This window comes from Budorcas taxicolor, chromosome 3, assembly GCF_023091745.1.
Source record: "Budorcas taxicolor isolate Tak-1 chromosome 3, Takin1.1, whole genome shotgun sequence".
NCBI lineage: Eukaryota > Metazoa > Chordata > Mammalia > Artiodactyla > Bovidae > Budorcas > Budorcas taxicolor.
Genome location: NC_068912.1, coordinates 106,112,574 through 106,123,634, shown reverse-complemented (window position 1 = coordinate 106,123,634; position 11,061 = coordinate 106,112,574). Strand labels below are relative to the sequence as shown.

General features: G+C 42.9%; 1 protein-coding gene across 1 annotated transcript in view; it reads left to right on the top strand.

Moving 5' to 3' along the window:
• Positions 1 to 8,471: 8,471 nt before the first annotated feature.
• The window catches only part of RLF (RLF zinc finger), an 84,647-nt gene continuing 82,057 nt past the window's right edge, over positions 8,472 to 11,061 (top strand). The window contains exon 1 of the mRNA XM_052637333.1: positions 8,472 to 8,708. Coding sequence (XP_052493293.1) covers positions 8,472 to 8,708 — 237 coding nt within the window. The remainder of the gene's footprint in view (positions 8,709 to 11,061) is intronic.

Genomic DNA, 11,061 nt, shown 5'->3' with positions numbered 1-11,061 from the left:
GGAGACAGGGATCGAGACCATCCCCAAGAAAAAGAAATGGCTCTCTGGGGAGGCCTTACAAATAGCTGTGAAAAGAAGAGAGGCGAAAAGCAAAGGAGAAAAGGAAAGATATAAGCATCTGAATGCAGAGTTCCAAAGAATAGCAAGAAGAGATAAGAACGCCTTCTTCAGCGATCAATGCAAAGAAATAGAGGAAAAGAATAGAATGGGAAAGACTAGAGATCTCTTCAAGAAAATTAAAGATACCAAGGGAACATTTCATGCAAAGACTGCCCCCACACCCAAAAATGCATAGTTTGATCATGTTCTTATTTCAAGTCATTAAAAAAATTCTTTATTAGAGTAAATTTGTTAAGTAGCATAAGAAGGAAAAGTAGAAAGCCTGCCTTCTTTTCAAGAGCAGTAATAGCAGTTGCCATTTATTGAACATCTAATATCTATCCGGCACCATATTTGCACTTTACATGAATCTCTTTTCTCATTAGATTCTCACATCTACCCTGACAGCTGAAATATTCATTATTATCTTCCTTTTGCATATGGCTTAGAAGTACCCCTGACCTCAACTAACTATGGTTAACACAAATGGATCACAAATTTTAAAATACCCCAAATTCCAAGCTCTAAACAACCCATGGCTACCTTCAGTTTCAGTTCAGTTGTTCAGTCATGTCTGACTCTTTGCAACCCCATGGACTGCAGCACGCCAGGCCTCCCTGTCCATCACCAACTCCTGGAGTTTACTCAAATGAAGTGAAGTGAAGTGAAGTCGCTTAGTTGTGTCCGACTCTTTGCGACCCCGTGGACTGTAGCCTACCAGGCTCCTCCGTCCATGGGATTCTCCAGGCAAGAGTACTGGAGTGGGTTGCCATTTCCTTCTCCAGGGGATCTTCCCAACCCAGGGATCGAACCCAGGTCTCCCGAATCGTAGGCAGACGCTTTAACCTCTGAGCCACCAGTGAAGCCCCTTCTATTGAGTCGGTGATGCCATCCAGCCATCTCATCCTCTGTCGTCCCCTTTTCCTCCTGTCTTCAATCTTTCCCATCGTCAGGGTCTTTTCTAGTGAGTCAGTTCTTTGCATCAGGTGGCCAAAGTACTGGAGTTTCAGCTTCAGCATCAGTCCTTCCAGTGAATATTCAGGACTGATTTCCTATAGGATGGACTGGTTGGATAGTAAATCCAGTCATTCAACCAGGTCCCCTCTCTAGTTCTCAAAAATTCTGTGGTTCAGGATTGCTGATCTTATCCAAGTGTGTGCTTGGATAGAAGCAAAAGGCAAAGGAGAAAAGGAAAGATATATCCATTTGAATTCAGAATTCCAAAGAATAGCAAGGAGAGATAAGAAAGCTCCTCACTGATCAATGCAAAGAAATCCAGGAAAACAATAGAATGGGAAAGACTAGTGATCTCTTCAAGAAAATTAGAGATACCAAGGGAATATTTCATGCAAAGATGGGCTCAATAAAGGACAGAAATGGTATGGCCTAACAGAAGCAGAATATATTAAGAAGAGGTGGCAAGAATACACAGAAGAACTATATAAAAAAGATCTTCATGACCCAGATAATCACGATGGTGTGATCACTAATCTAGAGCCAGACATCCTAGAATGTGAAGTCAAGTGAGCCTCAGGAAGCATCACTACGAACAAAGCTAGTGGAGGTGATGGAGTTCCAGTTGAGTTCTTTCAAATCCTAAAAGATGATGCTGTTAAAGTGCTGCACTCAATATGCCAGCAAATTTGGAAAACTCAGCAGCCGCCACAAGACTGGAAAAGGTCAGTTTTCATTCCAATCCCAAAGAAAGGCAATGCCAAAGAATGCTCAAACTACAGCTGTACTCATCTCGCACGCTAGCAAAGTAATGCTCAAAATTCTCCAAGCCAGGCTTCAGCAATATGTGAACAATGAACTTCCAGATATTCAAGCTGGTTTTAGAGAAGGCAGAGAAACCAGAGATCGAATTGCCAACATTCATTGGATCATGGAGAAAGCAAGGGAATTTCAGAAAAACAGTTACTTCTGCTTCATTGACTACGCAAAAACCTTTGTGTGGATCACAACAAGCTATGGAGAATTCTTAGAGACGGGAGTGGCAGACCACCTTGGACTTCCCAAGTGGTGCTAGTGGTAGAGAACTGCCTGACGATGCAGGAGATGTAGGAGACCAGGGTTTGATCCGTGAGTCAGGAAAATCTTTAGAGGAGGACATGGCTACCCACTCCAGTATTCTTGCCTGGAGAGTTCCATGGACAGAGAAGCCTGCAGGCTACAGTCCATTGGGTCACAAAGAGCCAGACATGACTGAAGCAACTTAGCACACACACACTAGACCACCTTACCTGTCTCCTGAGAAACCTGTATGCAGGTCACGAAGCAACAGCTAGAATCTGACATGAAACAACTGACTTGTTCCAAATTGGGAGAGTAGTGCCAAATATGCAAGGCTGTATATTGTCACCCTGCTTAACTACTATGCAGAGTACACCATGCAAAACACCAGGTCTGATGAATGACAAACTGGAATCAAGATCAGATATGCAGATGATACTACTCCAATGGCAAAATGTGAAGAACTAAAGAGCCTCTTGATGGGAGTGAAAGAGGAGCGTGGCAAAGCTAACTTGAAATGCAACATTAAAAAACTAAGATCATGGCATCTGGTCCCATCACTTCATGGCAAAGAGAAGGGGAAAATGTGGAAGCAGTGACAGATTTTCTTTTCTTGGACTCCAAAATCACTGCAGACAGTGACTGCAGCCATGAAATTGAAGGATGCTTGCTCATTGGAAGGAAAGCTATGACAAACCTAAACATTAAAAAGAGGGGTATCACTTTGCTGAGAAAGGTCTGTGTAGTCAAAGCACTCCAGGCTTCCCTGTCCTTTACTAGCTCCCGGAGTTTGCTCAAATGCATGTCCATTGAGTCGGTGATGCTATCTAACCATTTCATCCCTGCTGCCTCCTACTCCTTTTGCTTTCAATCTTTCCCCAGCATCCAGGTCTTTTCCAATGAGTAGTGTGGCTCTTTGCATCAGGTGGCCAAAAGTATTGGAGCTGCGGCTTCAGCATCAGTCCTTCTAATGAATATTCAGCCCTTCCTTTATGATTGACTGGTTTGATCTCCTTGCAGTCCAAGGGACTCTCAAGAGTCTTTTCTAGCACCACAAACCAACTGTCAATTATTTGGCACTCAGCCTTCTTTATAGTCCAATTCTCACATTCATATGTGACTTCTGGAAAAACCATAGCTTTGACTATATGAACCTTTGCTGGCAAAGTGATGTCTCTGCCTTTAATACACTGTCTAGGTCTGTCATAGCTTTCCTTCCAAGGACCAAGCATCTTTTAATTTCATGGCTGCAGTCACCGTCTGCAGTGATTTGGGAACCCAAGGAAGTAAAATCTAGATGATACTATATCTCAATTCTATTTAGTCAAAGTGGGATGGAGTTTCAGGAAGAGGTGACAGATTGAGCAAAGGCATAGGCAGGAAAACTAATGTGTGAGGGAGTGGGGACATGATTGGGGAACTACCAAACAACTCTGTGCTTTTAGAAGTAGCAAGCAGTTGAACTTAAAAGGCAGGTTGAGTATTTTTATTCTATTTGAAGCAAGAAAGGGCTATCATGTTTAAGCAATGGAGGTAGATTTAGAAGATGAATCAGGGAGTAAGTGGTAGGATCTCGAAATAGCAATATCCCTTGAAGGGCTCCTGCAATAGCCTAAGCAAAAGAAAAGTAAGACTTGTCTATGAGTGGTTGTGCAATGAAGGGACTGATCCTTCCTTAACCCCAACACATAAAATTCCCCAAAAGGAAGAGCAAAGAAGAGTTGTCTGGGGGGAATCTCCTGCCAAAGGGAAAAGGCTGAAGCAGTCTGTGAGGTTTTCAGAGTTTCCGCCTCCTTTGGGGGTTCTCTACCTTTGAGGCCCCTGACTCTTCATCAAGACACAGCAAAAAAGCCTCCTAGCAAGGAACACCTGAGTTCCCAGGGTTTCAGAGAGCTGACCATCCCAAGTCCAAAGGTGAGGGTTTAGGAGGGAGTGGTGACAGTCATGGTGGATAATCACTCAAAAGGAGATTCTAGGGTATAAACACTGCTCCCACCCACCAAGCTCTTCTTGGACCTTTAGAGGAGATGTTGTCATGCCCCTGGGCAAGGCTAAGTGGAACTAGATTAGAGAAGAGGTGTGTGGAAGAAAATTTCCTAAGGACAAATTGATAGGATTTGGCTTCTCACCTGATTAGATTTTGAGGAAAGGAAAGAGAGAGAATGGAAAATAATTCTGAGAAGCCTGGGTGTTGGCACCAGGGTGACTTAAGACCTTCTAGCTGCCTTTCCACTGATTCTTACCCTTCCTAAGCAAGCTTCTGGTGCGAATTTTGTTTGTTTCCCAAGCCATCATTTCTATAGGGATTCCATTATATTTCTTACAATAAATTAGTAAATTGGGCTCTTGTGGTTTAATTACCACCTGACTGATATCATAGAACCAAGTTCTTGAATTTGCAAGTCAGAAATTCTAGCCTGATCAATTCCTTTAATAATCCACAGTACAGGTCTGTTCTCTGATCATTTTATTACCCACAGGGTATTCTTGAAAATAAACCTTTTCTACAGTCAGTATATGTGTGTGGGTCTGGAAGGTCTACAATAAGAGAAGCTAAAGCTATTCTCTGAGACTGAACCTCATAGAAGTAATGGTAATATTTACTTGGAGATTTCTCTGTGTCTGTCCTAAAGATAAACTTTGGCTACATTTTATTAGATCTTATGGCATTCCTATGAGATACAGGCTACAGTTATGCCCGTCTTAAGAACCTGAGGTTCAGAGAAATTAAATGATCTAAAGGTATACTACTAACAAGCAATGGAACTGGGGTTCAAAGCCAGCAATTTGCATTTTTACATATATTTATATGAAATTATCACTACGATAGTAGGCATCCAGAATGCTTTTTGAATTGGAATAGATGAATCTGCAAAACGAAACAATTCTACTTCATCACTTGTAAATGTGTGGCTGATGGTGTATTGAAAAATACCCAGCTTCAATCAACGGGAACTGCGAGTACCCATGAAACTGGAATATAAATTTTAAAAGTTGCAAATAAATTGTTGCTGTTGTTGTTCAGCCGCTCCATCCTGTCTGACTCTTTGTGACCCCATGGACTGCAGCACACTAGCCTTCTCTGACCTTCATCATCTCCCGGAGCTTGCTCATACTCATGTCCACTGAGCCGGTGATGCTATCCAACTATCTCATCCTCTATTGTCCTCTTTTCCTCCTGCCTTCAGTCTTTCCCAGCATCAGGGTCTTTGCATCAGGCAGCCAAAGTATTAGAGTTTCAGCTTCCGCATTAGTCCTTCCAATGAATATTCAGGATTGATTTTCTTTAGAATTGACTGGTTTGATTTTCTTGCAGTCCAAGGGACTCTCAAGAGTCTTCCCCAACACCACAGTTCAAAAACATCAATTCTTCAACAGTCAGCCTTCTTTATGGTCCATACATGACTAATGGAAAAATCATAGCTTTGATTAGATGGCCTTTTGTTGGCCAAGTAATGTCTCTGCTTTTTAATATGCTGTCTAGGTTTGTCATAGCTTTTCTTCCAAGGAGCAAGTGTCTTTTAATTTCATGGCTGCAGTCACCATCTGCAGTGATTTTGGAGCCCAAGAAAATAAAGTCTGTCACTGTTTACATTGTTTCCCCATCTATTTGCCATGAAGTGATGGGACCAGATGCCATGATCTTAGTTTTTCGAATGTTGAGTTTTAAGCCAGCTTTTCCACTCTCCTCATTCACTTTCATCAAGAGGCTCTTTAGTTCCTCTTCACTTTCTGCCATAAGGGTGATGTCATCAGCATATCTGAGGTTATTGATATTTCTCCCAGCAATCTTGATTCCAGTTTGTGATTCATCCATCTCAGTGTTTCTCATGATGTGCTCTGTATATAAGTTAAATAAGCAGGGTGACAATATACAGCCTTGATGTACTCCTTTTCCTATTTGGAACCAGTCTGTTGTTCCATGTCCAGTTCTAACTGTTGCTTCCTGACCCGAACACAGATCTCAGGTGGCAGGTCAGGTGGTCTGGTATTGTTGTGATCCACACAAACACTTTGGCATAGTCAATAAAGCAGAAATAGATGTTTCTCTGGAACTCTCTTCCTTTTTTGATGATCCAACAGACGTTGGCAATTTTATCTCTGGTTCCTCTGCCCTTTCTAAAACCAGCTTGAACATCAGGAAGTTCACGGTTCACGTATTGCTGAAGCCTGGCTTGGAGAATTTTGAGCATTACTTTACTAGTGTGTGAGATGAGTGCAATTGTGCAGTAGTTTGAGCATTCTTTGGCATTGCCTTTCTTTGGGATTGGAATGAAAACTGACCTTTTCCAGTCTTGTGGTGGCTGCTGAGTTTTCCAAATTTGCTGACATCTTGAGTGTAGCACTTTCACAGCATCATCTTTTAGGATTTGAAATAGCTCAATGGGAATTTCATCACCTCCACTGGCTTTGTTCGTAGTGATGCTTCCTGACTTCACATTCTAGGATGTCTGGCTCTAGGTGAGTGATCACACCATCGTGATTATCTGGGTCATGAAGATCTTTTTTGTACAGTTCTTCTAGTGTATTCTTGCCACCTCTTCTTAATATCTTCTGCTTCTGTTAGGTCCATACCATTTCTGTCCTTTATTGAGCCCATCTTTGCGTGAAATATTCCCTTGGTATCCCTAATTTTCTTGGAGAGATCTCTAGTCTTTCCCATTTTATTGTTTTCCTCCATTTCTTTGCACTGATCACTGAGGAATGGTTTCTTATCTCTCCTTGCTATACTTTGCAACTCTGCATTCAGATGGGTATAAGTTTCTTTTTCTCCTTTGCTTTTTGCTTCTCTTTTCACAGCTATTTGTAAGGCCTCCTTGGACAGACATTTTGCTTTCATCAGGCACTCTGTCTATCAGATCTAGTCCCTTAAATCTATTTCTCACTTCTACTGTATAATTGCTAGGGATTTGATTTAGGTCATACCTGAATGGTCTAGTGGTCTTCCCTACTTTCTTCAATTTAAGTCTGAATTTGGCAATAACGAGTTCATGATCTGAGCCACAGTCAGCTCCAGGTCTTGTTTTTGCTGACTGTATAGAGCTTCTCCATCTTTGGCTGCAAAGAATATAATCAATCTGATTTCGGTGCTGACCATTTGGTGATGTCCATGTGTAGAGTCTTCTCTTGTGTTGTTGGAAAAGGGTGTTTGCTATGACCAGTGTTTTCTCTTGGCAAAACTCTATTAGCCTTTGTCCTTCACTCTGTACTCCAAGACCAAATTTGCCTGTTACTCCAGGTGTTTCTTGACTTCTTACTTTTGCATTCCAGTGAAAAGGACATCTTTTCTGAGTGTTAGTTCAAGAAGGTCTTCTAAGTCTTCAAAGAAGCATTCAACTTCAGCTTCTTCACAATTACTGGTTGGGGCATAGACTTGGATTACCATAATATTGAGTAGTTTGCCTTGGAAATGAACAGAAAATTACCTAGCACATATTAAATTTAGAAAATTACCTAGCACATATCAAATCTCAGTGAATATCAATGATGATGATTACTATTATTATCAGGAATTGCTGCCTTACAGGACATGTGCATCTTTAATTATTACACATTCTTCTTCTAATGATGTATCAATTTATACTTCTATCAGCAGCATGTAAGTTCCATTTTCCTAATTCCTAACACAAGGTACTAAATTAAAACTTCTGCCAATCTGATGGGTATGGAATTATATCTCACTGCTGTTTTAATTTGTACTTTGATAGTTACAGTAAAGTTAGGTATCTTGTCATGGGTTTAATCGCCATCAGTTCTGTTTTTTTGGGCGGGGTGAACTACCTCTTAATATCTTTTCTCTACTTTTCTATTAGATTGTTTGCTTTCTTCCTTTTGATTTTGGTGACTTCTTGGGAGATTAATCCTTTGATGGTTATATATGTAATCAATATTGTCTAGTTTTGGGTTATCATCATGCACCACCTTTTATCATGGGGTAGTCTTCATTTCAACCTCACAACCTCCACAACCTTGCTTGTTATTATTTTCTACTTGGGGATGCTTTCCTTTAAAAAGGCTCTTCTCCTGGCTACATCTGTCTCGTTCTTCAGATCGCAGCTCAAAGTCATTCTTTCATATCTAGATTATGTCTACATGTATGTCCCATCTCAGTGACCCCGAACTCCAAAAGTAATGGAAGGACGGCAGTGGACAGGAACTTCTGGTCAGTTGTTGCCAGGCTGTTGCCAGGGCGGCTATTGAGGAGGCCGCGGAGGGGAGGAGCGTCCAGAGTTCCAATGACGGAATCCAGCGGGCGCCCGAGTCGCCCCGGAGTACGTCACCACGCGCGGTCGGCCGGGGGCGGGGCCAGGTTTGAGTCACGTGGCTTGGTTGCCTACGCGCTGCTGGGCCGTGGGAAGATGGCGGACGGAAAGGGAGACGCCGCCGCCACCGCCGGGGCTGGGGCTGAGGCTCCGGTGGGAGCCGGAGCCGGAGACGGAACCGAGACTGAGTCCATGGCTCGGGGCCATAGTCCCGCATCTCCGGCGCCGGTAGCCTCCGGATTGCGACCCTGTCTGTGGCAGCTGGAGACAGAACTGAGGGAGCAGGAGGTGTCGGAGGTCTCATCTTTGAACTACTGTCGGAGCTTCTGCCAGGTGAGGGGCGGACTGGCTGGCTGAGGGCGGCGGGGCGGGGAAGCCAGGGGAAGAGGCCCCGGATCCGTTGCTGCTGCCGGGGCTGGACTGAAAGGCGCCACCTCCGTGTCTTGCCGCGCCCCCGGGGCCGGGAAGGCCCAGTTCGAAAGCCCAACCGCTGGCCCCCCTCCGCCAAGTGCCCGACTTTGGCCACCGCCAGGAAGGGTTGCGCTGGGTCAGACTGAGAGCTGGGAGGGCGCCGGCGGCTCCCTGGAAGGGCCGTGCCCTGTCGTCGTTGCCTGTCCCCCAGCCGGGTGGTTGGAGCGCCATTGCCTCTTGAAAGATTGATTGCTCGTTTCTGCCAGGAGATCCTTTTTTGAGTGCAGATCTCCAAAGTGGAATGCCTGGATTTTCCTAAATAATTCGGAGATATATGTTGGGGCCAGAGACTTATCTTTGGAGTCAGCGTCTTTTGGGCCCCTGAAAGGTATGACAGTTGGCTTTGAAAGGCGTCTAGGGCTTTCTGTTTAGGGATGGTGGAGCTGGTTGGTTGGTTGGTTTTGGCTGCCTTTTGGGGAGGGGGGGAGGGGGTATTAAAGCGGTTCTTTCTCTTTTTCTATGTTCTTTGGAGAATTGTGCTGCCAGAAATGAGGCTCTTAATTCTTGCAATGGTTATTCGGGTCTTTGAGTAGAAAAGGATTGGGAAAGATGTGGAGTGTGGTCTGTTTTGGCAGTTCTATGACCATTTCTGTGCCATAGTGGGTCCTAACCTATGATTATATATTTCTTGGTATGCTGAGTTTTCTTTCCATGATCACGTCGCGATTTTTCTTTGTAAATTTGAAGATGTACCATGATTATTTCTTCGTCTGCTTGTTCTAATCAGCTTTTGGAACCGCCCCTCTGCTTCTCACCTGGTGCACCTTAAAGAATGCAAAATAATCGTAGTGTTTTGGCACTTGGGCTTTTAATGAGGAGTTGAGCGTGCAGAATAAATTGCGGTGTTCCAGAGTTATTATTTTGAGGGACAATTTGCTCTGTTGGTCCGGAGGAGGATCAAAAATTGACTTGATTGATTGCTTTTCTCCCTCCTCTCTGCTGAGCCAGAAGCACTTCCTCTTGAATGGATTTTGTCCTTGCTAATGAATCTTTTCCATACATTGTATCACTCCAGTTTGTCTACAACCTGCAGCCTTTACCCTGAACTGTGAAGTACTAAGGCGTCCTCTGCATTTTCACTCTCAATGAACATTCTTACTATACAAATTTACAAACTTTTACTGACTCCATAGGATGGTGCCAGACATTTTGCCAAGTGCTGAGGAAACATGAATCAGACAGCATTTACCCTTGATGAGTTTACCATTTGGAGGAGGTAGTAGAAATAACAGTATTGCCGATGCAGTTTTGGTGACGATGGAGGAGGATACCTTGTACAAAGGGGGGCGGGGCTCATGGGACATCTTAGGGGAAGACAGTCAACTAGTAAAAATAAATGTAAAAGTTAACTGCAGACTGTAATGCGTATCAATACTTAGAAGTAACTGGGAGAGGCCAATTTAGATGGAGTGGCGGGAGAAGGCCCTGTGCCTGAAGGGTTGAAAATGAGTCTTGTTAAGTATTGGGAAAGGAGGTGGCATTGTAGTGTTAATGGTGGAGATGAGAAGGAAAACAGTGCTTTGGGAGAAGAGGGAACTAATTGGACCAGGATTAGTGAGGAGGAGAGCAGAAGAATTGTTGGTTTGGGATAAGCCTTCTAAGCTTTCCTAGTCTTCTTGGAAGGATAGCAGGAATGGATATAACCAATCAAATTGAAGCTTGTCAGAGAATAACACACACACACACACACACACACATACAGAGCTTTAAGCCTAGTACTGGCGGCTTCGATTTTGACTGATTTTTAATGTATTGTCTTTGCAACACTTAGATGTGAGGGCATAGAAGAATTTTTAAGAGAAAATATTTTTGTAATTTTTTTTTTTAGTGAATTCTTTTTTTAATCTGAAATTTTCCCAAAACAGTTTTTTACACTAATAAAATAAAAGTATCAGTGACAATATGCAGTAATAGAAAGCACATTGGATTGGGAGTTATTTGGGTCTTAATTGTGACTCTACCACTTACTAGCTAATAACCTTGGGCAGAATATGACTGTGAGATTATGTTTTGTTTTCTGACCTTTATCTGCTTGTAATGCTTTATACAAATAGAGCAGAAAGTTTATCTTCAACTCTTCACAATATTTGTCACATTATTTTGGCACATTTTTCCGCATAGCCCAGTCAACTTAGGGTGTCCTTTCTTATCAGATACAGATTTTTTTTTAAAATTTTATGATGAAGTAGGAATAATTTCACCATCCAAATTTGGT